Genomic DNA, 27,833 nt, shown 5'->3' with positions numbered 1-27,833 from the left:
TTCGGTGAGAATTCTAAGAGCATTTATTTCGAGTTGAAGTATGAATATAGCAGAAACTGTACTTTGGGAACTGCTTTCACCACATTATCGACATAGACATGAAATTAAAAAAAAAAAGTGGCAGCAATTACTAACAGAACTGCTTTTGGGGGGGAATACTTGGGAAAAAATCAGGTAACATACACAACCAGTTACTTTGGAAATGTACAGAAAACCAGCCCTAAGGCTTTGCTCTATTTGCTTTCCAAAGAATATCATAGCTCATCATGGTTTTTTGTGAGATCTTCACCATAATTTGTAGCTTGGCTTCCAACAAACATGTTCCAGTTGTCTAGGATCTCTTCTTTGGTTAACATTTGATCCTGGAAAGTTGGAAAAAAGCAAAACCTTTATAAGAGACATAAAATATCAACCAGCCATTAAAGGCTTTGGTGCTGTGCCTAAAAACAAAAGTTTTCCACTACAATGTACATTCTAATCTCTGAATAAATATAAATAAATACTCAAATCATTTAGGTTTAAAATGTATACCTTTCTGAATACGCTGTTTATTTTTGTTTTCTAAATTCATCAACATCCCTGTATTAACAAGTTATAAATTTCCATTCAGTGTCTATCACGATTGGAAAGTATTAAAGCTGAACTACTGGCAGTCTGACATTATGCAAAAAAAGAAACAATGAGACTAATAATATAATCCATGAAACCTGCAAGGGAACTATGTACCTTGTCAACATCTGATTCATAGACTAAGTGCCTGGCTTCAGCTTGAGCATGATCATAGTCTTGTGGAAGGATCCAGTGCTGAATTTCTTCTTTATCCATCTTCCCATCCTTGTTTAGATCACGAAAATCCGCAAATTGTTCACGCTCAGTTATTACCCAGTCAGGTTCTGGACCACCATCTTCATGTGCAAACATATCAGCTAGAAGCAGAAAACTGGAAATTTTACCTGCTGTCTTGGATACGGTACAGGTTCATAGCTGTTTTAAAGGATTTTTAATGTTGATTTGCCTTCTACTATTTATTGTATTTGTCTTTCTGTTGTAAACTGTCCTGAGCCCTGCTTCAGGGAAGGGCACCTAAAAACTGAATCTAATCTTCGGCAGGCTTCTCCTGGCCCTTTAGGCTACACTAGGCCTCATATTGAGACACCCTTGAAGAGCATTGTGGCCTGAGAGAGAGCCAGCTGTCCTCCATTCGGGCTATTCTATTCTATTCGGACTGTTCAGTATTCTATCTACACCATGATTAATACAACCCAGGGTAGCTTCTTACCTAGGATCTGCAACCCTGATTTGATTACAGTAAATCTTGCAAGGCATGGTTGTTGTTAGGTACTGTTCTGAAAAGGTGGCAGAGTTTGGGAGGGAAAACTAGCCCAGAGGTGGTGGAAACTGGAAGGAAGGCGTAAATAGGCCTGGTTGGAAAGGGGAGTTGTTGTCTCTGGAAAGGTTGCAGACAGAGGAGTGCTTTCTGGAAAAGCTGCAACAGGAGGGCTCCCTCACCTTAATTAGGTGGTGAGTTTTTGGAATTACTAGCAAGGAATGTCCAGTTAGTTGCGTCAGGCTGTTTATTCCTTTGCACCAACCTTTACTGTTTTTTTTATTGACTATTGCACTGAAAGTCTTTTATTACCCACCTATTGTTTGAGCACTATAAATAAACTGTTGTTATTGTTAAGCTGCCTGGGTCCTCACATCTCCTTGGTCATGGTTAAAAGGTATCTGTTAATAAGGAAGACAGGGGTCGGATGGGTGCTCTGGGCCCCCAAGACAGACCCATGCCAGAGTGGTGGCAGCCAGTAGAAGGCCCTTCCTGGTCCCTTGCTGTGTGACATAAGAGAAGCCATGTTGGATCAGGCCAATGGCCCATCCAGTCCAACACTCTGTATCACACAGTGGCCAAAATTTTATATATATATATATATATATATATATATATACGCACACACACATACACACTGTGGCTAATAGCACTGATGGACCTCTGCTCCATATTTTTATTTAACCCCCTCTTGAAGCCAGCTATGCTTGTAGCCGCTACCACCTCCTGTGGCAGTGAATTCCACATGTTAATCACCCTTTGGGTGAAGAAGTACCTCCTTTTATCCGTTCTAACCCGACTGCTCAGCAATTTCATTGAATGCCCACGAGTTCTTGTATTGTGAGAAATGGAGAAAAGTACTTCTTTCTCTACCTTTTCCATCCCATGTATAATCTTGTAAACCTCTATCATGTCACCCCACAGTCAACGTTTCTCCAAGCTAAAGAGCCCCAAGCATTTTAACCTTTCTTCATAGGGAAAGTGTTCCAAACCTGTAATCATTCTAGTTGCCCTTTTCTGCACTTTCCCCAATGCTATAATATCCTTTTTGAAGTGTGGTGACCAGAATTCGAAATGATGTATTCCAAATGAGACCGCACCATCGATTTATACAGGGGCATTATGATACTGGCTGATTTGATTTCAATTCCCTTCCTAATAATACCCAGCATAGCGTTGGCCTTTTTTATTGCAATCGCACACTGTCTTGACATCTTCAGTGAGTTATCTACCATGACCCCAAGATCTCTCTCTTGGTCAGTCTCTGCCAGTTCACACCCCATCAACTTGTATTTGTAGCTGGGATTCTGGCCCCAATGTGCATTACTTTGCACTTAGCCACATTGAACCTCATCTGCCACGTTGACGCCCACTCACCCAGCCTCAACAGATCCCTTTGGAGTTCCTCACAATCCTCTCTGGTTCTTACCACCCTAAACAATTTAGTGTCATCCACAAACTTGGCCACTTCACTGCTTACTCTCAACTCCAAATCATTTATGAACAAGTTAAAGAGCATGGGACCCAGTACTGAGCCCTGCGGCACGCCACTGCTTACCGTCCTCCACTGTGAAGACTGCCCATTTATACTCACTCTCTGCTTCCTATTAATTAGTTTTTGATCCACAAGAGGACCTGTCCTTTTACTCCATGACTCTCAAGCTTACTAAGGAGCCTTTGATGAGGAACTTTATCAAAAGCTTTCTGGAAGTCAAGGTAAACAATATCTATCGGGTCTCCTTTGTCCACATGTTTGTTCACCCCCTCAAAAGAATGTAACAGATTAGTGAGACAAGATCTTCCCTTACAGAACCCATGCTGAGTCTTCATCAATGTGCCTACTCATTCTGTCCTTGATAATGGTTTCAACTTTCCCGGTATTGAAGTCAGACTGACTGGCCTGTAGTTACCAGGATCTCCTCTGGAACCCTTTTTAAAGATGGGGGTGACATTTACTACCTTCCAGTCCTCAGGAACACAGGCAGATTTCAATGAAAGATTACATATTTTTGTCAAAAGATCCACAAGTTCAACTGAGTTCTTTCTGAACTCTTGGATGTATGCCATCCGGACCTGGTGACTTATTAGTTTTTAATTCGTCCATCAGTTGTAGGACCTCCTCTCTTGTCACCTCAATCTGGCTCAGGTCTTTCAACACCCCTTCCAATAGAAGTGGTTCCGGAGCAGGCAAACACTTCTCATCTTCCACAGTGAAGACGGAGGCAAAAAATTCATTTAGCTTCTCAGCCATTTCCCTATCCTCCTTCAGTAATCCTTTGACCCCTTGGTCATCCAAGAGCCCCACTGCCTCCCTGGCTGGTTTCCTGCTTCTAATATATTTGAAGAAATTTTTATTCTTGGTCTTTACGTTTTTTGCAATATGCTCCTCATAGTCCCTTTTTGCCTGCCTGATCACAGTCTTGCATTTGATTTGCCATTGCCTGTGTTCCCTTTTATTAATTTCACTTGGGACTAGCTTTCCACCACTTAAAGGAGTCCTTCTTACCTTTTACAGCTTCCATTACTTTGTTTGTTAACCATGCAGGCCTTCTCTTATACCTGTTTGTACCTTTCCTAACTTGTGATATATATTTTATCTGTGCTTCTAGGATTGTAGTTCTAAATAGCCTCCAAGCTTCCCCAAGGGTTTTGACTGTATTTACCTTTCCTTTCAGTTTCCTCTTCACATGCCTCCACATCTCAGAGAATTTACCCTTTTTAAAGTTAAACGGGGTTGTGCTGATCTTTTGGGGCAACTCCCTATTTATACAAATAGTGAAATCAATAATGTTATGGTCACTGCTCCCAAGCGGTGCGATCACTTTTACATCTCTCACCAGGTCTTGGGCATTACTTAGGACCAAATCCAGGATCGCCCCACCCCTGGTAGGTTTTGATACAGGGGCATACCGGGAGAGGCAGATATGTGGGTCCCTGGCCGCTAAGGATCCTGAAGGTCAGAAGCAGCAGCTTGAACCAGATCCAGTACTCCACTGGAAGCCAGTGCAGTTCATGCAGCTCAGGTTGGATATGTGCCATCCAAGGGGTCCCTGTTAAGATCCACACAGCTGCATTCTGGATCAGTTGGAACTTCCAGGTCAGGCACAAGGGTAGGCCTGCATAGAGTTAAGTACTGTAGTCTATCCTGGAGGTAACCATTGTGTGGATTACTGTGGCTTGTTTGGAGTGAGACAGGTAGGGGACCAGTTGCCTCAGCTGGCACAGTTGTAGAAATGCCACTTGGCAACCTTCACAACCTGGGCTTCCATATAAATGAGAACTGAGACTTCTGTTCCCTCCTTTGCACCAGCCACATAGGCGCCCTAGTTCTGTCCCTCAGATCTTATGTTTGACACTCCTAGACTATATTATGCCTCATCACTGTGACATGAGAACATATGAGAGTCATGGTTCTGGTTCATTATCCAGGCAATGACAGTCCTGATATGGTGGAGAAGGATTCATTCCATATCCTCAAAGTAATGTGTCACGAGGATGCTCCAAGCAAAGGCCTGTATGTGTTAATGTTGATTTGCATGGTCTTCTGCATCTCCTTTCTTGATAGAGAATAACTGCGTAAAGCAACCAAGTGCAAAGGTCTTCATGCTGAGTATCTGCACTGCATATTATGTGCATAGTAGAAGAGAGAGGTGCATGCCCACTTTTCACAGTGATTGTGGGTGTGTGCATAAGTGTCAGAACCCTAATCTATCTGTACCCTTTATAAAAGTGTGACTACACGTCTCAAGGGTGAAAAACATCTCATTTACTATTCTATCCAGCTCTTATATATGTTGTAGACAACTTGCTTGGATCTCTTCTTTGGCTTATATTCCTAAAGCTGTATTTGCTATGACATTGATGTAGCATTTTGATAAGAGTCTATGTTGTTTCATCACCTTTGCTATCTATTTCATCTGACAGAGAAACATTTTGATAAAATGTAAAGGAGACTAGTAAAGGAGAACTTTGGCCCTGAATGCCTCTCACTAGTGAGTTTCTTCTAAGACTGTAGAAGACAGAGAGTCACAGCTCTTTCAAGATCCCCTCTTAAGATGCAAATGCAATCCTTTATGCTAGGTTCAGAAGTAGGGGAGGAAAAAGGACCCAGAGCATCTTGTATCTGCCAGCAAGTGTCTGTGTGGATAACATCAAAAGTAAATGAGTATGACTGGGACAATGAATAAAAGGCACAAAGAAACTTAGGGAAACAAAAATCACCTACATGAAACTCGACAGCTTTCAGAGAGGCTTTTAAGAAGAAAACCCTCTGTGCAAGAGAAGTACATCTTGATTAATTCTCCCATTAACTCCTAAGCACTAAGTACTCTGGAGCAAAGGCCCATGGTATTTTAGAAATGCAAGAAGACTGGGAGCAGTCTATTTCATTGTTATGCATTTAGAACATTCCTCTTTTATGCAGTATATAGGGTTGGTAGTACCCTCTCTCCACAGAAATATCTTTCTACCATGAGGAATGGAGGCCCAGTCCTGCTACCAGTCAGAATTGGTCTTCTAAGAACATTCATATGCATACATTTCCCATGACATTTTTCTTTTTCAGCCCCCCCAAAGCAGTCTTGGAATGCTGAGAGTTTAAGCAAAGACACAGCAAGTGGTAGGGTTGTTATACTTTTCTTCTGACATTTCCCCACCCTTTTCCCAACAAAGTACTTCTTCATGGAACACCTAATTAATGTGCCTGCACTGCCACAAGATGATTACACAAATTCATGGAGGATAGGTCCATCAGTGGCTATCGGCCATCTTTAGAAGCATGCATGCCTCTAAATACCAGCTGCTGAGGGCAACAGAGACAGGCATTATCACCCCTTGCCCTATTTGTAGTATCTCTGGGGGTGTCTTAATTCACTGATTCAGCAGGGCTCTTATGTTCACTCAAAATCTCCCTTCTCCAAAACCTGCTTTTCTATTGCATCTTTTACCTGTGAGCTGAAAAACAAATAGGGGAGGTGATTTTGAGTGGATTCTTCACTGCCATACCATTGCTCAAATTCAAAGCCTACCAAGACTGATTTGGTTAAAGAAAAGCTGGGGACTAGATATGTATCTTAGGCATTATGTGTTTTGAAGGCTAGAGAATAAGAAGCAAGGCAAACAATTTTACTGGACCAGCTTTGGTAGATGTCCACTCATTATTCAAGCATTCACGTCACACAGAACTAAGCAAGAAAATTAACCAGAAGGCAGTTCAGACTTCTGAAAGCTGAATACAAGCACTTGTTTACAATGACCTGTGCTCACAGAGAATGTGAGGAACAGTGAAAAGTAAAATAACAATCCTAAAAATATGGAAACATGCTGATTTACTTACACTGCATAGAATAACAATTCCATTACCACACCAGCTTATAGTTATCTGCGCTGCTGAGTTATTGTGAGAAAAAACTACAAAAATACTGTCATGAATCTTGTAAAAAAAGGTAAAGGTAGTCCCATGTGCAAACACCAGTCATTTCCAACACACGTTTCACAACATTTTCACAGCAGACTTTTTACGGGGTGGTTTGCCATTGCCTTCCCCAGTCATCTACACTTCCCCCCAGCAAGCTGGGTACTCATTTCACCGACCTCAGAAGAATGGAAGGTTGAGTCAACCTGAGCCGGCTACCTGAAACCAGCTTCTGCTGGGATTGAACTCAAGTCGTGAGCAGAGTTCAGACTGCAGTACTGCAGCTTTACCACTCTGCACCACGGGCTCTGAATCCTGAACATGTTAATAACCAAATCTACTGCTCTCACTACTACAAAAAAAAGCTGCTGCAGATATCACATGTCCTACAGAGAAGCAACTTTAACACTGCAGTCCTAAGCAGTTACATTCTTCTAAGTCCACTGAACTCAATTAGCCTAAAAGGGTGTAACTCTGTTTTGGAGTTATACCGCTACAGCTGTGTAGAATTCTCTTTACAGATGTGTAGAATTCTCAGAGTGCCTAAGTCCACATCAACCTGGGCACGGATCCCATGGGAAGGGACACAGAGACAGTTTTTGGAATATCAGGGTAGGACAGTAGCATTTGGAAACCTCGTAGGACCTCTAAGGATAACATAAGAATATATTTCCAAATATGAGAACAGCAGAATTGGGCTTATATGAAAATGAACTCTCTCTCTCTCTCTCTCTCTCTTTGGAAGGAGGGAGCTTGAATCACCAGGCCCAATTTTAAATCAAAATCAGGGGAGTTTGCAATTTAATGTATTTTTGATTGCTCAGATTACTAAGGCTTGGTTTTGATAATTTTTTCCTTCAGTAGAGGAAACTCAGGAGCAACCTCACATTTCCTGAATGTCCCATTGGATGCTATCTGTCCTCAGGTATAGCAGTATTGGTTTCATCTGGCCTATGTCATGCAACTGATTCCTGATTGAGCCAATGGGCATTGGATTTTCTGCATGTAGGTCCCATGCAAACATTAATCCTACACACAGGTACCTGCCAAGCTTAGAGGTGAAACTACCATGCCTAGCAGGCGAGGCAGGAATGTGCCATCTAATATCTCTTAGTGTACTTCCAAAGAGGGAGATAGCCTAAACCTTTTAAAAAGCCTCTAAGAATCAGTATTGGAATATCCATGCCATGTCTTACCAATGTATTCATCTTGGTCCACAAAGCCATCTTTATTTTTGTCTATGTCCTCCAATGTTTCCTGTAAAGAAAAGCAGGGAAGGCAGTCTATATAAAGTTGTGTGATTGTTGACCAAACTGATGATAAAGTAAGCTGCATTTTGAGCTTACATCAAGGTCTTAAAAATGTTTTAGCAAACAGTTTCCACCCTTTTATAAAATCAATCTATAGTTAGTAAAATATATCGAACAATAAAATTAAAATGTATGCAAAAAAGTACAAGGGTCACTATTTACATATTAAAAATTCTGTAACTGTTGAGTGTAGGTAACACAAAAATATATGGAAATCTGATGCTAGTAAAGAAGGCTTCCTCAAACTGGACAGGTAAAAGAATAAATATCAAATCATTTTTTTAAAGTAAGGCCATGAAGACAATTATGCTCTAAAAAACTTCTTAATCAGGATTGCTGTACACAACCAAAGAAGTCTATTTGTTGTAGCTACCCTACACAAAGACTTCTTACACAGTAATAAAATGAAGATGTGAGGAGAATTGCATGGAATCTTTTACCTCAGCTTAAGGAGTTCTATGCAGCCTCCATTGCATTTGCGAAATCACGCCCAGCCCAATTATTTAGATTAATTCGATGTCTAGCTTCTTTGCTTCAGGACATTCCAAACACTAGAGAATTGGCTATTGGCTGTGAGGCTTTTGTGAATCATTTTGCAGATAAAATCTCTTCGCTCCTCCATGACCTCCCAGCCACAATTGATACAATCTGTGAACTGAAGGCCCCTTGTCCGTCTTTGGGTCCGACCTTGGACCACTTTAGCCTGCTCTCTCAGGAGGAGGTTGACAAGATTCTGGTAGCAGTGAAACCAACCACTTGCCTTCTTGATCCCTGCCCATCATAGCTAATTAAAGCCAGTGGTGAGGAAGCTGGGACTCCCCTGCATGAGATTGTCAACACATCCCCGTCATTAGGGATGTTCCCAGGAGCATAGAAGGAGGCAGTGGTTCACCCCAGGGCCGTAGCCAGGATTTCATGTTTGGTGGGGTCCACAGTAGGATTTGCTGTTTGGAGGGTCTCGGGGCACCCAGTTTGGTGGCCCTGGGCTCTTGGCACTGTAAGCTGCCTTGGATTCCACTCGCTAACCTCCCTTCGCCTGGGCAGGCACAGCAGCTCCCACCCCTTTCTTATGTGCCCCTCTCTCAGAGAGACAGAGGCCTCTTAATCTGAATTTGGGAGCTCAGAAGTCTACCTGCAAGAAGACTCTCTCCCCCCCCCCCCACTTTGCTCTGCACACTGTGTTAGGAAAGGGGAGAGAAGACAGCAAAAGGGGAAGGCTTTGAGGAAGTGTTTTGAGTGATGCAGCAGAGAGACCTGAAGCAATGTTACTACTTGTTCAGAGTGGCGGTGAGCAAAGGGGACAGATTGGGGCCCTCCAATGGAAGGGGGGTTGGAAGGGGGGTTGGAAGGATGGGCCTGGACCCCCCTGTAGCTATGGGCCTGGTTCGCCCTCTCCTGAAAAAAAAATCTTTGAACCCTACAGTCCTTACTAACTACCACCCAGTATCGAATCTACCGTTCCTGGGTAAGGTAGTGGAGAAGGCAGTGACAACACAACTCCAGACTCTCTTGGAGGAAACTGATATCCTGGACCCTTTCCAGTCCGGCTTTCACCCAGCCCATTGGACGGAGACATTGTTGGTCGCCTTGGTAGATGATCTCCGGTGACATCTGGATCATGGCAGATTGGCACTGCTGATACTTTTAGATCTTTCAGCAGCGTTTGAGACGGTCAACCATGAATTGTTGGCCCACCACCTTGCCGACGCGGAGATCCAGGGAATAGCTTTACAGTGGCTGGTCTCTTTTCTCCATAGTCAGGGACAGAGGGTGGTTGTCAGGGGAAAGTTGTCCCAGCGACACTCACTTGATTGTGGCGTGCCACAGGGGGCAATCCTTTCCCCAATGTTATTTAATATCTATATGCACCCCCTTGCCCAAATGGCCTGGAGATATGGACTGTGCTTCACCAGTACGCTGATGACACCCAGCTCTATCTGCTTATGGATGGCCACCTGGAAACTGCCCCAGATCAATTGGGTGAGGCATTGCAGGCCGTGGCTGGTTGGTTGCATCAGAGCCGGCTGAAGTTAAATCCATCTAGGATGGAAATCCTGTGTCTGGATTGGAGGGGGGAGCAGGGAGTAGAATCAGGCTCCCACCCTTCAACGGTGCTCCATTAACACCATCGACAAAGGTGAAGAGCTTGGGGGTAGTTCTGGATGCCACCTTAACTATGGAGGCCCAGGTTGTCACCACTGCAAGGGCTGCCTTTTTCCATCTGAGGCAAGCCTGGCAGCTGACCCTCTATCTGGCACCCTGTGATTTAGCCACAGTGATTCATGCAATGGTCACCTCCAGATTGGACTGTAACTCTCTCTACGTGGGGCTACCCTTGGTTCTGCTCCAGAAACTCCAGCGGGTGCAGAACGCAGCGGCCCAGCTATTAGCGTTGAGGCCTATATGGGCGTGAATGCAGCCGGGGCTGCACGAACTGCATTGGCTCCCTATTGAGTACCGGATCCGTTTCAAGGTGTTGGTTCTTACCTTTAAGGCCCTATACGGCCTGGGGCCTGCATATCTTCGGGACTGCCTCTCCCTATATGAGCCCCCCCCCCCCGGGCTTTGAGATCATCTACACATCTTCTTGTGATCCCTGGTCCTAGGGACTTCCGGTTGGCATCAACGAGAGCCAGGGCCTTTTCAATCTGGGCCCCTACATGGTGGAATGAGCTCCCGTTGAAGATCCGGGCCCTGCGGGACTTGCCTAAGTTCTGCAGGACCTGTAAGACAGAGCTTTTCCACCAGGCTTTTAATTTACCGGGCGTCCTCTGAAACCTTCCCCCAGCACTTTACTATCCTTCTGCTTGAGTTGGTCAGGGTCTGAGTGGTATCAATGACCTGAAGCTGTGCTAAGTGGTGTTAACCAGCTGAAGTCATATCAACTGCCGAACTGTGGCTTCTGTCTGTATTACTGTTGGAGTTATGATCCTCTGTTTTATTCATTATGCTTATGAGATTTTAAATCTGTTGTGTTTAATTGGATATGTTTCATTTATTGTTATTGCAATGTTTTAATGATGTAAGCTGCTCTGATCCTGCCTAGTGGGATAGGGCATGGTATAAGTCACAAATTAAATTAAATTAAAAATTAAAGGACAATTAGAATGGACCTGCCTTATTGTACTGAAGCAATTATAATGCTAACCAAAGCCACTACGCACCTGTGAAGTATTGCAGCAGGGTGGCCAAAAGGTAGCTGTATTTAACTTAAGAGCTACAAGCTTTGTCTCAAGGCAAGTCATGGTGCGGGACCACATCAGGTTACTCATCTCATACCATAACCAAATAGTACATTCAATGATGACAACACTCCTATCAGAAACAACTAATCTATGTGGAAAATTCATCCGTTACCTCCTTGTGAAGCTCTCTGCTGATTTATACTCAGCCAGACAGGCCACTTTCTAAATACCCAAAGCCCGGTTCCATAAATATATCTCCTTCCTGCTGAAATGGCCAGCTGCTATTGTCTGGGAAGCCTTGCCCTGAAAGATGAGAATGCTGGCTTTCTGATCTGTTTAGTTAATAGAAATCAAAAGAAGGGACATTGGCTTTGCAGTTGCTTACTAGAACAACAATGTCTTTCATGTGCTCAAACTCCTCTGGGTGAAGAAAAGCTGTGAACTCCTCCCGAGTGGCTGCTAAATCGCCATCCAGGTCAGCTGTTTTGAATCTTCTTTCATCCCTGGGAAGCATTTTTTTAAAACTGTGCTGATCTGTGGCATCTTGAAATTCTTCTTGATTTTCTGAGAACCAGAATAAATGAAGCATGTGACAAAGAGAAACAGCAGTAGAGCAAAAGACCTGTGTGACACCAGCACAGCATGGCAGTTCTGACCCTCCCACCTGGTCTTCTCCCCCGACACCCACAGCATGCCCTCAACACTGAAGTGCTGTTCTTGGTGCCACTTCCATGCATTGAAATAGAAAGAATTTAATTTCAGTCCAATCATACACAGAAGAAATTACTGAAAAGAAAAACACCACATGCACCAATTTATTTGTTTCAATTTATTGTAAACAGGACTCCAAATGGAACTTTTGATATCTATCTAGTACATTTTTATCCCACTCTTCATGGTTCTAAGGCTACTAAGGTGCCTTTTAAGGAGGATGGAGCACCTGATTCCCTACCTTTTGTCTCAAACTGTCTATGGTAATTCCTCAAGACCAGGCCTTGGATTCAGTGGGAGCTCACAAGAGCACAGCTCCTGAACCTTTCTGAGAGTTCCTCCTCCTCCTTCTGAGAGTTCCACCTCCTTGTCAATTTAATAGTATTGCAGCTGCATAACAATCCCTGGATGAGCTCCACCACCTATTTTTCTACAAAACGACCCTTGCTCAAGACCATCAGTTTTCTGGCCAAAGGGCTGGTACAATAAATTGTGACTATTATTTATAAACCAGTAAACACACTTGGTCAGCATGGCAAAAAAACAAATAACTTCTGCCATGAGACCCAGTGAAAAAGGTGAACTATAAATAATGTAAATAAATAAATAAATTACTTAGCTTTGACTAACAAGGGGGGGGTCATTAATTGATTATGTTGATAATGTTGTTAGGGTTATTGCAAGACAAAAAGTAACCGCAACAAACACTATTAAAAACACTCTGCATTTCTTACTATTGTCTTAAATCCTTATACCCTTGCTAACAACTCTGAAACAATGAAATCCAAAATAGGTGTCCTCGGACCTTTTTTTGTAGCAGGAACTTCTTTGCATATTAGGCCAAACACCCCTGATGTAGCCAATCCTCCAAGAGCTTACAGGGCTTACTACAGGGCCTAATGTAAGCTCCAGGAGGACTGGCTACATTAGGGTTGTGTGGCCTAATATGCGAAGGAGTTCCTGCTACCAAAAAAACCCTGGGTGTCCTGAACGAAGGACCATTGAACACTCTGTTCCTTCAGGATGTGGCAGGACAATTCGCTTCACACCTTGAAGTATCCTGAGAAGGAAGAACTGGGCTTAGAGGAGGCATGCCTCAGATTCCTTCAAGCAATTTTATTCCACTTCTAGGCCTTGGCCACTTGCTTCCTTTCAGCCTGATTTCCAACATTGAACACAGCTGTGAACACAACGAATTGTGCAATCATTTTTTTAAAATTATGTAATATTTGAATAATTATTTATTAATCATTTATGTTTGCCGAACAATCTAATTATTATCTGTGATCCTCCCTGAGCCTGCTTGCAGGGAGGGCAGATTATGACTCTGAAAAATAAATAAGTGCAATAAAAATTCACTCCCACATATCTTTCTCCTGCTAATATTCTGCAGCAACATGTGACCAGGATGTATGTATGACCCTAGGATCCTACCAGTTTGGGCAGGGAGGCAGAGATCATATTTTTATGCATGCCTGGAGGAGTCACTACAACCTGTACAGTCCCATACCTGCCCTGTCCTTCCCCCCATCTTCCTGCCACAATGTGCTTATTAATATAATAGGTGATAGAAATAATCCTGAAGAAAGGAAGGATGTGGACCTATGACTAGTACATTTCTGCCTGGAATAGTGGGCTTGAGATGCTGAGTAACACAGCCTGGAAGGAGAGTTCCAAGTAGTTTCTGAATGGAGCAACCTTCCAAAATCCCATAGTTTACAGTCACTATAGGAACTAAACTGCGAACTGTACCATCATTATGGGCTCATTTCTGTCTCACCCCTTCTTAGCATCTGGAGCAAGATACTAGCAAGCATACAAGAATGTTGAAGGATTACAGGAACTGAAAACCACACAAGGACTGCTGGTTTACTGAGCTATGTTAGTAAATAATTTTTTCCCCTCTTACCTAGGTAATAGCCATACGTGGCTTGCTTGTATTCTTCCCAGGAAATTTTATTGTCTTTGTTGAGGTCATAATCCCTCCAGACTTTAGCTACATTTTCAAAGATGTAGCGTTTCTGCACCCGTTTGATCCAGTTTTTCAGTTCCTCTGTTGTGACAAGGCCATCTTTGTTATCGTCAATTCGATCAACAATTTTCCTGCAGGAACACATGGAGTTTTTGATCCAAAGCACAACTATCCTTAGTATCTATATGTAAGAATTTTCTTGACTATCAAACTACTTTATTGTTGTATATGACGTTCACAAGAGACTGGACTTTCATTTCTGAAGATGACAATGTTCAGGGACCAGAAGATCTAAACTTGGAAGCAGAACAGTAGGAGTCATCAATACTGTTCTACCAAGACATATTTCATGTCTGTTCAGTATCCTATTCTGAGAACCAAAGTGCATGTGATACCAGAATTCTGTGAGCGGAAATCCAGTTATGTAATTTGGCCTTTAAATGCAGCTCTGGCCCACCCCCACCCCCCTCTGGATCAGGACCAAACTTCATACGTGGTGCAGAGTGGTAAAGCTGCAGTATTGCAGTCCAAGCTTTGCTAACGACCTGAGTTCGATTCCAGTGGAAGCTGGGTTCAGGTAGCCGGCTCAAGGTTGACAGCCTTTCATCCTTACGAGGTCGGTAAAATGAGTACCCAGCTTACTGGGGGTAAAGTGCAAATGACTGGGGAAGGCAATGGCAAACCACCCCATAAAAAGTCTGCCATAAAAACGTTGTGATGTCACCCCAGAGTCAAAAATGACTGCTGCTTGCACCTTTACCTTTTTAAATCACAAATGTCAGTATCATATGTAGTCTGGCCATGAGTGATGGGAGGGCAGTTTGTACCACTGATGGCATCAATATGTGTGTTGAGCAAACATGTGGAACTGTGTTTCCACAGACCATACTGGGAAATCTAATATTTAATTGGCTACAAAGAGAAGACAATTGCAGAAACACACTGCAATGCAAGAACTTTCTGTATAAATCTGCAATATGCAGTCAAGCTTTCATTCTTTCATACACATTGACCAAGTGACACTATTACAAACTATAGCCTGCATTAAATCTTTTAAATCCTCTCCAGATTGATGGATTCTTATTAGTTCCCTGTTACTTAGGTGATCTCTTTTCTTCTCTCTTTTCCACTGAGTTGCAGAAAGATTCAGCAGGTCAGTTAGCATACAGTACATGTTAAATTAAGTCACTGTCATAATGAAACTGTGAATGCAGCAGGCTAAGCCCCATCTTTCATAGGTCCCCACTTCAATATACTACAGAATACATTACCTTCTTTTATCTTGTCCCAATTACTCCTCTCGTCTCTTAACATCTTTGCCAACACTTTCTCTTCTGTATGCTATAAATCTCTATTGGCTCCCAGTATTTCTGGATGCAAAAGCACTTTTACTTGTGAAACCCTACATAATGCCTCCTTTTGTACACTTCTGCCTATTTTGAGGCCTTTCTTCAGATCCCTCTGTCATCCAATGCAAGAGAGGCAGCAACCACAAACAGGGCCTGTTTGGAATATTTTCCCCCAAGATGCTCATTTTATTTATCCAATGACTCTCCCAATGCTTCCACGTCTGCTGCACTCCAGTCTTCCAATTTTTTAAGTGGTTGCTTCTCAGTGATTTTATTAATGTTAGTTATTTTGGAATAATATTTGTGTTGAAAAGTGGGAAATTTTTAATTGATCAAGAAATTACATAACTAGATTTTTCTTCTACAAGGAAGCAGAATTGAAGGCATGCAAGCCTATTACCCAGCAACAGTCCATAATGTTATACTGGAGAAGAAAGAGAAGGAGCAGTGGTACAATGAAGTGACAGTCCAGAAGAAGTTATATTTGGCCCAAAGGTACCAATTGCTGACTACTATTATATTGGAAATGAACAGCCATTCTGCAATAACAAATATGAATGAATTTATTAGTGTATGAAAAGCTTCTCCCAAATCAAAGTATCATAATTGTTAAAGAGCTGAATTACTCAGAACAGTCAAAATGTAATGACTGCACTTCACACACACACACAGAGTAGGGATACACACATTGGATAAAGGGCTATTGTATTAATTCATCTCCTAATTTTTAGGTACATAAAGAAAAATTAAAAAGTGCATAATTATAACAGATAACAAAGTTGCAAAAACAGTTTTAGACACTCCTCAAAAAACACTCTTCTTATAACCCTGGACATAAACCCCACTTGCATTCATAGAATCATAGAGTTGGAAGGAACCTCCAGGTTCATCTAGTCCAACGCCCTGCACAATGCAGGAACTTCACAAAATATCTCCCGACACACACCCAGTGACCCCTGCTCCATGCTCAGGATATGGACAACCCGACCCCCAACTCTTCAGGATCCCTGGCCAATCTGGCCTGGAAAAAAATTGCTGCCTGAGCCCAAAGTGGCGATCAGCATTTCCCTGGACATGAGAACTAACTACTAGGGGTGTGCATTCGGTTCGCCTGAACCGAACAGACTGCCGAACACCCCCTGATACGGACGTATACGGCGCTGTATACTTCCGAATCCAATTGGAAGGCATTATACGGGATGCCCCGTATATTTCCAAATATTGATTTGCAAGTATTCAGAAGTCCATGGAAAAGGTGGGAAAGGAGCTTTTGAAGCCTCAGGGAAGCAGCTTGCCTCCTTTCCCACCTCTGAAAGCCTTTTCCCGCATCTCCCATAGCCTCCCTGGGATCAGGGAGGGAGGGAGAGGGGGAGAGGAGCCCCAGCAGCCAATCCAAAACATGCATTTGCAAAATGCATTGCAAATGCATGCTTTGCAGGGCTGTTGTGTAGCTAATGGCTGGGCTAATCTCCCAGCCATCAGCAACATTGTTATTCTTTTGTTTACTTGGGTATTCAAGTAAGCACTGTTCTCTGGCCAATCACAGAGCACTGGTATTTTTTGAAACTGCTCTGTGTAGGGCCAGAGAACCTTTTTAAGGAGTCTGCCTGGCTGGACTCCTCCATTGCTGCTGTGTTGGTGTGAGAGAGAGATTGTGCTGCACTGGCTCTTGGCTTCAGCTGCTGCTGCTCTCTCTCAGCCTTGCCTGACCTGCCTGGAGAAGACATCTATGGTAAAACCAATCTTGGGGTTCTTGTTTTTATTTTAATTAGGATAAAAAAGGACTTTTTAAGACTCAGAGTCCCTTTACTTATCCAGATTTGGGTGGGTAGCTTATTTGGGGTTAGGGTTAGAGGGTTCTGCTGCGAGTGGGGGCCTGGGGTGGGAGTGGGGTTTGCAAATTTGCCTATATCTTACTTTAGTAAGAGGACTTTTAAAAGTGCAGTGTCCTTTTACTTTTCCTGATTTGGGTGGCTTGGATTTCTTGGGGTTATGGTGAAGGTTTTTTGGGGGGAGAGGTTGGTTAAGTTCTCGTACTGTTAAAAGTCATTTTTTTTTACTGTTTTAAAAGGGTTCTCTGTTTCATTTGTTGCTGCTGTGTTGCTCCTTTTCTCTTCTGGTTCTGGTTTTTTTGGGGGGTGGCCTTTGGCCTAATTTTTATTGTTAAAAGCTTAGTTCTTTAACAGTTGAGTTTGTTGGACTTTACTCAGTTGGATTTGTTTGGATTTGTTGCTGTTGGTTTTGCATCCTGTCCTCCTGTTGTCCCTTTTCCTTGTTCTGTTGTCCTGTTTTCCTTGTTCTGGGCTAAAAGTTAGGTTTTTTGATGGTCACATTTTGGGTTTTTTAAATTACCTCTGGTTGGTGTGTGGGGTAGGTCACTTTCATGTTTTTATAGAGTTATTTTTGGAATCTGAGGGTGCTTTCAGTTTGGCTAGGGCCACTAAATAGGCTTGCTCCACTAATAAGGGTGTTTTTAGGGATTGTGTTTTTTGAAATTAAAAAAAAAATAATCCAGTTTAGGCCTTTATATTCCTTCAAATTCAACTAGGCCAGATAGGGGCAATTTAAAAAGATTTTAGGTTTCTCATAAAAGGCAGCGTGACTACTAGGCCACATCAGGCTGCCTTTTAAAGAGACTAGGGTTGCAGTGCATCTTGCTTTCAGCCACTGAAAGCTGGTGCATCCTTAGACTTCTATAGGGTTAACCACAGCTTCTCTCTAGTCATAGGGGACACCTGATTTCTAGTTTGCAAGGAAATCCGGTTTGTCCCTGGATCTAATTAAGAGAAGTTTAACTAGGAGAATATAACAAGGATTGCCTTCATCTCAAGGTGCCTTTTAAAAACTGTAGCCAGGTAGAGGCAGGATCACCTAGTTTTCTAAACTTTACCAGACTACTACTACCTTCAAAGGACAGATTAAGGACCAAAAAAAACAAACAAAAGTTTTGGTGGGAGGCCATCTGTTGGTTCAGGGTACAGTGTAGTGACTTAGGTTTGAAAAAAAACCCACTCTCAGTTCAGGTTGTGTGAGACTGGCCAAGGGTGACAGGCAGCAGAAGAGGGGCCCTGGGGGCAAGGCCAAGGAGAAGACTAGAGGGGTGGAGGGGAGAGGGAGGATCCGGTTTCCACCCCACACACACACCTGTGCATAGGGCCACTCCACAGCCACCTTCCAGCACTCCGACCTCTGGCCGGAGTGTGATGAAGAAGGCCCACCTTGGGCCCTTTATCAAGGCTGCTGCTGGGGGGCAGCTGAGGTGCCATGAGGTGCCGGCACTGAGCAGGAGTCTGCTGCTCGGGCAGTCTCTGATCCAGCTGATGTCTATCGGCCTCAGCAGCCGGAGAAGGGGCAGCAAGAGCAGTCCTCCTTGGAGATGAGCTTTGCAGACAGTTTTCTGTCCAAAATGATCACCCCAAGGAGGGTGCAGAGTGTTGTGCAGGAGCTGGAGGAGAAGCTGGTTGAGGAGGACCAGCCCCCTTCTTCAGTTCCTTTGGGCACCAGAAGTCCTTTAGGGTATGACCAGGAGGGGAGGTCGCATGAGGTGGAGGGGGAAAAGATGGAGACACACGAGGTGCCTCCATCTCCACCCACTTCCCCCCAGCGGCCAGCCTCTCCTGCCACCCCGAGACACAATGTGTCTGCTCCAAGCACCTCACAGGAGGTGGCTCCGGTGGATATCGAAGCTGCTGGTCAGCTTGGCATCCATATACCTCCAAAGTCTGGAAGCATTTCCAACTTACGGAGGATCCACGCTATGCGCAGTGCCAGCTGTGCAGGGCCCAGATCAGTTGTGGGCGGGACCCTGCCCACCTGACTCTGGGCAGGATTTGGAACCACCAGCGGAGGCACCACTAGGCGGTGCTTCTTAAGGGGAAGAAGCAGGATGGTGCTGGGATGCCCAAGCGGCCAACACCACCCAGCCAGGAGGTCCGTCCCACTGCAACTACCTCCGGAGCTCTCCAGGAGAGTTCCGTGACAGGGCAGGGACATCAGGCATCTCTGCCTGAGATGTTTGGTGGGGGTGACACCTGTGTGCCATGACGGGGAATCAGATACAGCAGGAGGAACTTCAACAGGTCGGTCGCCCATGGGCTCCCATTTTCAGTGGTCAAGAATCCTGGGGTGTTAGGGTTGCTCAAGTACCTGACACCCTGGTATAAAGTTTTTGCTAGAACCACCATTAGCAGGACCATTGTGTCATCTGTTTTCAGGGTGAGCTGGCATCTGGGTGAGAGACCCAGAACCAGCATGGTTGGTGTGCTTGGCCAGCTCTCCCTCGTTGTTTGGGGTAGGGCTGGAGAGCTGGCATCTGGGTTTCCTGCAACCAGGTCCACAGAGCAGACCTTGAGCAGATTGTATCTTGGGTGGCACTGAAGTTGGCAACTAGGTTTATATTGGTGCCAGGGTGCATAGAGTAGTAGATAGATTTAGTGCATTGGGGTCCTATACAGATTCTCTGATTTGAAGTTAGGTTTGGCTTTGGGTGCCCCAGGAATTGGACCCCTAGTCCAATTTTTTTTGGCCTTGTGGGTTTTGTGTGGAACAGTGCCCTGAAGCTGCACAGCAGTTTGGGGGGCTCTCCCCAAAACCCCCCGCTCCCCAGAGCCACTTTTCCCAAGATAATTACAGTCGGGGAAGTGGCTAATTGGTTTTTTCTCACTGTTGGGAACAGTGTTCCTTTTGGGGTGCCCACAGATGGGTGCAGTCTTTTTGGGCCATGGGGGGTTGCATGTGGGGGAGTCCCCAAAGCTGCCCTGCAGTTTTGGGGGCTCTTCCTCAAACCCCCTTCTGGCCAGAGCCACTTTTCCCACAGCAATTATAGTGGAGAAAGTGACTAATTGGGCTTGTGTAGAAATGGGCCTTTTGGGGAGCCCACAGACAGGGACCCCCTGGCCCAATCTTTTGGGGACTTGGGGGTTTTGTGGGGGAGAATCCCCTGCAGGTTTGGGAGCTCTCCCTCAAACCCCCTGCCCCCCAGCAGCCTCTGATTATGTCCTATGTTGCCATTGAGTTCAATGGCCCATAGGGTATAATGGTGGGATAGAGGGGGCCCCTGGAATGGGACTCCCTGGCCCAATCTTTTTGGGACTTGGAGGGTTTGTAGGGGAGGGTCCCCTGCAAATTTTGGGGCTCTCCCTCAAACCCCCTCCTCTCCAGGCGGCTTCCAATATACCCTATTTTGCCACTGATTTCAATGGCCCATAGGGTATAATGGGGCCGTATATTCCGAAATAGCCATATATCTCCCATATATACGGCAATTCCGAATACCGGTATTCAGAAATATACAGTATTCCGAATATTTTGGGTCCCGTATATTTCTGAATCCAAATAATTCAGAAATTTTTTTTTGCACACCCCTATTAAGTACATCCATCTCTTTAGTTCACAGAAATTGTTTTCAAGAAGATTCAGCTGATGAAAATGCTTAAGAGAAGATCCCACAATGATTTAGTTAACAGAGAAGTCAATAGAGTTTTGCTATATAAACAAGTCTGGAAATACACATAAGAGATGGTCCCAAGTCGCAGAAACAGTATGTTCTTTTATAGAATCTCTGTATTTCTGTTCAAGAAACAAAGGCAAACTTGTGAAGAAATTTATCTACAAACTGGAGGAGGGGGCACAGAAATGCAGGCACTTCTGGAATTCCAACAAAGGGTGTTCGATGCAACTACAAAATGGTTGCTGATGGAAAACTGAACCATGGTTAAATAAGAATGTGCACAGACCTGGTTTTTTGCCAGACTCTCTCACACGTACCTTGTTCCTTTCTCTTTTCACAAAGAGCAGGATGAAGGAATCCTGGGGAGAAACTAAGTCCAGCTATCCATGATGAAAAAGTGCATCTATACAGGTTAACCTCTGTTCTCATCCTACCAGGATTTTAAGCCTTTATTGAATCTAATAATTGAGAATGCTGGCTGACAGGGAGAAAACTAACTCTGGTTAACACAGGCCTCTGCCTTTTATGACAAGCATAGTCATAGAGTTGGTTTCTAGTGTCTTCCATTGCATCCACAAGCTCATGCCCAGCTCAGTTGTTTAGAATAATTATGTCATTGACTTTCCTTTAGCAAGGGAACCAAAATGATAGTAAATTGGCTATTAGTTGTGAGGCATTTGTGAGCTGTTGTGCAAATAAAATTTTGTTGCTCTGCCAGGATTTCCTGACCATGCTTGATACAGCAAGGGAACTCGAGGCTCCTTGACCATCTTTGGCTCGTTTGGGACATTTCTCTCGAAAAGAGGTTGACAGGATTCTGGATGCTATGAAGCCCACCACTTGCCCCCTTGACCCTTGTCTGTCATGGCAAGTGAAAGCTGGCAGTGACAGGATATGGGCCCCTCAGTAGATATCATCAACTGTCCAAGGCGCCTTGAAGGAGGTGGTGGTGAGACAGCTCTGGAAAAAGCCATCTTTGAATCCTCAAGAACCAGCCAACTACCACCCAGTGTTGAACCTCCCATTCCTGGGTAAGGTGGTTGAGAGACTGGTAGCAGAGCAGCTCCAGATTTTCCTGGATGACTCCTCTATCTTGGACCCATTCCAGTCTGGCTTCTGCCCTGGCTATGGGATGGAGACAGCTCTGGTCAACCTCATGGATGGCCTCTGGAAACACCTTGATGGAGGCAGGTTGGCACTGCTATTATTATTAGACTTAACAGCTGCGTTTGACATTATCAACTATGACCTTATGACCCACCACCTTGCCGAGGTGGATATACAGGGAGCTGCTTTGCAGTGGCTCACCTCATTTCTCCACAGACGGGGCAGAGGGTGACAATTGGGGACAGGGTTTCACCACATTGCACTTGGTATGCAGTGCCCCACACAGGGCAATCCTCTCCCCTATGTAATTTAACATGTACATGTAGCCCCTCATACAGCTGGTCCAGAGATTTGGTCTGGCTTGTCACCAGTATGCTGATGACACTCAACTATATCTGCTACTGGATGGCTGGTTGGATGCCACCCCACAGGTTCTGGCCAGAGACAGGAAGCTGTGACTGGTTGGTTGCAGAAGAGCCACCTGAAACTAAATCCATCTAGGATAGAGGTCCTATGCCTGGGCCACAGAGGAGTGGATTTGGGGATCCAGTTCCCTCACTATGTCCCTCAAAGAGCATTACACTCATCTGAACAACAGCTGTTGGTGGTCGCCAGCCTGAAGGAAATCTATTATATCGGGGTGGCCAACGGTAGCTCTCCAGATTTTTTTTTGCCTACAACTCCCATCAGCCCCAGCCATTGGCCATGCTGGCTGGGGCTTATGGGAGTTGTAGGCAAAAAACATCTGGAGAGCTACCATTATGAATTGCCTGATCCTCAAAGCCCTTGGGCTCTAGGTGATGTACAGTGCCATAAAAACAACAAAATCAAGATCATAACATAATACATTAGTTTAAAATTAAGTAGAAAAAATTTGCAGTTCCCTCCCACTTCTGGCCTGTGGGTGCCTCATGGATGTGGGGGAGAGGAATTACATCACTCAGAGTGACAGAAAGCAAGGGAAGGGAAGGGTGCCAGTCATGATGTAAACCATCGCTGTTCTCAACCAAATGCCTGGTGAAACACCTCTGCATTGCAGGCTCTGTAGAATTGCACAAGATTCCATAGGGCCCTGATGTTATTTGGCAGAGTTCCACCAGGTTGAGGCCAGGACCAAAAAAGCCCTGGCCCTGGTCAAAGACAGCAGGATACCTCTAGGGCCAGGGATCACCAGCAAGCTTCAGCATCTGACCTTCCAGGGAACAGTCAGGGTTGATTTCCCTTAGGACTGACTGATTGGATCTTCTTGCAGTCCAAGGGACTCTCAAGATTCTTCTCCAACTCCACTGCTCAAAAGCATCTATTCTTCTGTGCTCGGCCTTCCTTATGGTCCAGCTCTCACAGCCATACATTACTACTGGGAATACCATCGCTTTGACTATACAGACTTTTGTTGGCAAGGTGATGTCTCTTACTGAGGTCTATCTGAAAGAGAGAAAAGATCACTTCAAGACTTTTCTGCTTGCACGGTAGGTAGTTTTGCTTAAGAATGGGCTCGTTCTGGTACCAGCCCGCTCACCAACAAACTGGCATCCTGAACAGACATGGCATTTATCCTTTATAAAAGGTAAAGGTAGTCCCCTGTGCAAGCACCAGTCGTTTCCGACTTTAGGGTGACATCGCATCATGACGTTTTCAAAGCAGACATTTTTACGGGGTGGTTTGCCACTGCCTTCCCCAATCAGCTACATTTTCCCCCCAGCAAGCTGGGTACTCATTTTACCGACCTTGGAAGGTTGGAAGGCTGAGTTGTTATCTGAGGGGCATTGTGCTCTCCTGGGGGTATGTCACAACTCAGCGGGGTCTTACCAAATGGTGCCACCACTCGGAGTTAAAGGTTCCCCTTGAGAAGGCCCAGAGTCCTTCAGGCCTCCTTTAGCTTAGGCCAAATAATAGGCATGAGGACCAGGCAGAGTGAACAACAACAAAACAGTTTATTTTAGTGCAATATAAATTAACAAGATGCATTAACCAGTAAAAGGGTGAAGGGAAAATAAACAAATGCCCTAACGCGTCTATCTCTACAGTCCCTACTCTAATACTACACTTACCCCCCTTGGGTAAGGGCCTTTCCCTTGCTTCCAGCTCTCCAGGCGACAGCCTGCCTCCAGCTAAGCCTTCCAGGGAAAGAACACCCACTTCCTGGGCTTGGCCCTTATATATTCTCTTCCCAGGCCCCACCCCTCTCTGGACCTGTTTCCCTCCAAAACCCTCGCTACCCAATCAGAGGATCCTGGGAGATGTAGGCTTTTTCCAGTAACTCCTAAGCAGGCTTGCCTGGGGCCTGCAGGCCTCGCTAGGCCCAGGATCATGACAGGGTATATTAGAGAAGGCAGTCCCACAGATACATTGGTCCCAGACAGCTCAAAACCTTGAAAGTCAAAACCAAAAACCTTGAACTTGACTCAGTGCTTCACTGGAAGCCAGTGAATATGTACAGTCCATGGCATTCCCATCAGGACTTGTGCTGCCACATTTTGGATCAACTAGAGCTTTCGGATGAGTTTCAAGAGTAAGCCAGCATAGAGTGAGTTACAGTAGTCTAGCCTGGATGTGACCGTTGTGTGGATTACTGTGGTTAGATAAGGGTGCAATAGGGAAGAGAATAGCTGCCAAGCTTAGCGTAGATGGGAAAATACCAGCCTGGCTGTATGTGTGGCCTGGGGCTCTATATTCAGGGAGGCATCCAAAGTCACACCCAAACTCTCGATGGACTGTGCTGGTATCTGTGGCGCCCCGTTAAGAGCAGGTAATATGAACCTCCGTCTTTATTGAATTCAGTTTCAACTTGCTCTTTTTAAACCATTCCACCATGGCCTCCAAACCCATAGCCAGATTTTATGGGGCGGCATCCAGGTGCCCATCCAGTAGCAGATAAATGTGGGTGTCATCGGCATACTGGTGACACCTAAGCCTGAAGCTCCATGCCAACTGGGCGAGGAGATGCATGTAGATGTTAAATAATATTGGGGAGAGAAGTGCCCCCTGAGGGATGACACATACTGGGGGGAGGGGTCTAGAGGGCACATTTTTTTCCTAGCACCACACTCCATCCCCAACCATGGAGAATGAGGTAAGCATTTCTTGACTGTGCTCTGCAGGATACTACTCACAAGCCTGGCAGTAAAGCAAGTTTATGCGCTCCTAAGCAGAGTTACACCCTTCTAAGTTCACTGAAGTCAATGGGCATAGAAGGATATGATTCTGCTAAGAACTGCACAATATATATGCTATCTGAATGTAAGACCATAAAGTTGTTCACATGGTTCTTCACAATTGCATGAGGATATTTTCAGTACCACTGCTGTTATTTCCAAGGCTGGAAGTCCTTCTTGTGACTCAAGGAATCTGTGCAGAGACTGACATTATAGTAATGGAAAAGAGAAATAAACCTGCAGAAGCCATTTCCACAGCCATTACCATTCAGAAACTCCATTTGGTGCAGAATACCATGGCTTAGCTACTACTAGGAGCTCAATGGAGCATGCAGATGATTCCCACCCTAAAGGCCCTACACTGGCTGCCAATCAGTTACCAGGGTCAATTTAAAGTATTAGCTATCACATAAAAAGCCCTTTGTGCCCTTGGACCTTAATATATGCGAGACCATCTCTCCCCCTATGCTCTGCCATGACAGTTTCACTCATCTGAGGAGGGGCTTCTGCGGGTGCCAACCTGCAAATGGGCAAAATCAACAACTGCCCATATGCATTCCTTCTCCATTGTGGCCCCCACCTGATGGAATGGCCTACCTGAGGAAGTCTGTAAGGCTCACACTCTCAGTGACCTATACTACTGCATTTACCTTGCTGAACCTAGGATATTACTATAGAATTTTTGCATCATTTAACGTATCATGTTAATACTTACACTTTGCTTAAGACTTCTGGTTGGTTCTCCTACCTAATTCTATTGCACTGTTCACTGAACATCCCATCCTGTTATTACTCATTCTGTAATCCACCTTGACTTCAAGTGAAAAAAGCATTTAAATAATGTAAATATAAATAAGCAAACAAATAACATCCAAATTGCAGACTAGCCCACATAACAGTGCTTCAAGCTACATACAGGCTGACAGGTACAATAACAGCCTGCCCAGCTGGCTTCCAACTGTGAGCTAGTAACTGTCTTCCATAAAGATACTTCCTAGGCATCCAGTTGGGTATTTTAGCACTTCCACGGGAGATACAATGTGGACATTCCCCAAGAACGCTGAAGCTACATCTCCAAAAACAATGAAACTATATATCATATTTGTTAATGGTCATTTTCACTGGTCATAACTGTACTTCTGTAAGCATTTTTTTCCCAAAACAATACGTAGCCACCCTAATAATATGTGGAAATAACAAATAATTTTGACTTTTCAAAAGAAATAGCCCAATATTAAGAAAGTGTCTTAAAAGTAATGGGTCACTTTTATTAACTATGTTATAGATTTTGCTCAGTCTTCAAAGTTCCTATTCTTTCAGTCGTCAGTATTATTTTTACAATGCTGTACCACATTCTCAGTGACTGTACCACATTCCCTCGTCTGAAGAAGTATGCATAAAACTTTGTTTGTCTTAAAGGTGCTAATTGAATCCTACTTTGTTCTCTCTACAGACCAAAACGACTGCCCTCCTGGATCTAGAACAAAGTCTGAGTGCAGTATCACCTTTAAGACCAACAAAGCTTTATTCCAGGTTTTGTGTGCGTGCACACTTCTTCAGATACAATGAAATGTACATGAAAGCTTATACCTGGAATAAAACTTTGCTGGTCTTAAAGATGCCACTGGACACAAACTTTGTTCTGCTATTTCAGGTCAACATGGCTACCCTCCTGAATCCATCTTCAAGAAAAAATACTGAAAGGGAAAATGAAGATTTCTAACATAAAACATTAAAGAAAAACAGTAGAAACAAGAAGTTATCTTTGAATCAAGAAGCTACCTTCGGCAGGAAACTGTGATGAATATACTGTATTCTGTACACAGGAAGAGCTGTTCCAAAACAGAAATCTGTATTGTGCACAGTCCATTTACAATCATCTCTGATTTAACAACTGTTAACCTTCGGTCATAGTGCCTCACTTGAAAAAAATACTGGCGTTTCGCTTAATACAGAAATATTCCAATCGTGCTTCCTTTCTAATAATGAAAGTAGGGTTGTTCTTTTCCCATTCGAAACAACGATGAATGAGACCTCCCCACTGCCACGTTAACAGCAAACTACAGTCACTCTGCTGCCTCTGCACAATCAGCCGCTCCCAGGCAGGGAAATATTAACTTTCCTGGTATCAGAGCTAATGTTACAACCTGACTAACATCAAGGGCCCCTCCTTCTGCCGGGAAAACTCATCTGAAGATGTTTTCATTCAACCAGCACACAATCAGGGCCTTGCAGAGTCAGATTATAGTGATCTCCTTTCAGAAGAAGAACAAAAACGGCACGACTTTCATCGGATCCTGGGAAATTGCTTCCGCTCGAACGGTCTTACCCCAATCTTTCTTTGCTTTCCTCTGGGGTGAGCTGATCGAAAGACTTGGCTTCCTCTTTGCCCAGGAAGGCCTCATGGTCATACTGGAAGCTCTGATTATCTTCGTGCTGCTGATTGCTGAGCTCGGGGTCAGGATGAACTCCCCTCTCCTTCCTGAAAGTAGGAACGCCACGGGACCCCCGGAGGCAAAGCAGCAGCAGCAACGCCGAGAAGTAGCTGCACGGGGCTTTGAAGCCCATTCTCTTGTCCGGGCAACGCAGACTCTGTCACAGGGAGAGCAACACAGAAGTTGCGTAGCATCAAAGAAACAGAAACTTTCAAGCACGTGATACAAGAGTCGAGTCAATTCACACAGTGCCTTTACCTGCAAAAGTGTTCGTTCGCTATAACCTCCCGCGCAGCAGCACCGGCGGAACTCAGGGCTCTCTCAACTCGCCCCCCCAAAAAGATTCACCCCCCCATTGCAGAATACCGGCTGGGAAAGCCTCCAATTAGGAATGCACATGAATGACCTAATGTGGATTGG

General features: G+C 44.4%; 1 protein-coding gene across 2 annotated transcripts; it reads right to left on the bottom strand.

Moving 5' to 3' along the window:
* Positions 1–153: 153 nt before the first annotated feature.
* Positions 154–27,833, bottom strand: LOC132589923 (reticulocalbin-1-like). 2 transcript variants are annotated; one of them, XM_060262713.1, is made up of 7 exons: positions 27,672–27,833; positions 27,308–27,570; positions 13,856–14,049; positions 11,621–11,799; positions 7,937–7,997; positions 727–926; positions 154–362 (listed from the first exon to the last, which is right to left on the bottom strand). In XM_060262713.1, the coding sequence occupies exons 2-7, from the start codon at positions 27,544–27,546 to the stop codon at positions 255–257; spliced, it is 981 nt and encodes a 326-aa protein (XP_060118696.1). In that variant the 5' UTR covers positions 27,547–27,570; positions 27,672–27,833; the 3' UTR covers positions 154–254. The 2 variants fall into 2 exon arrangements, with proteins under 2 accessions (XP_060118696.1, XP_060118695.1); XM_060262712.1 differs by lacking the exon at positions 27,672–27,833 and having other exon boundaries at positions 27,308–27,575.

The sequence above is a fragment of the Heteronotia binoei genome, chromosome 21 (genome assembly GCF_032191835.1).
Source record: "Heteronotia binoei isolate CCM8104 ecotype False Entrance Well chromosome 21, APGP_CSIRO_Hbin_v1, whole genome shotgun sequence".
Lineage (NCBI taxonomy): Eukaryota > Metazoa > Chordata > Lepidosauria > Squamata > Gekkonidae > Heteronotia > Heteronotia binoei.
The sequence above is the reverse complement of the archived record's forward strand: the minus strand, read 5'-3'. Positions and strand labels throughout refer to the sequence as shown.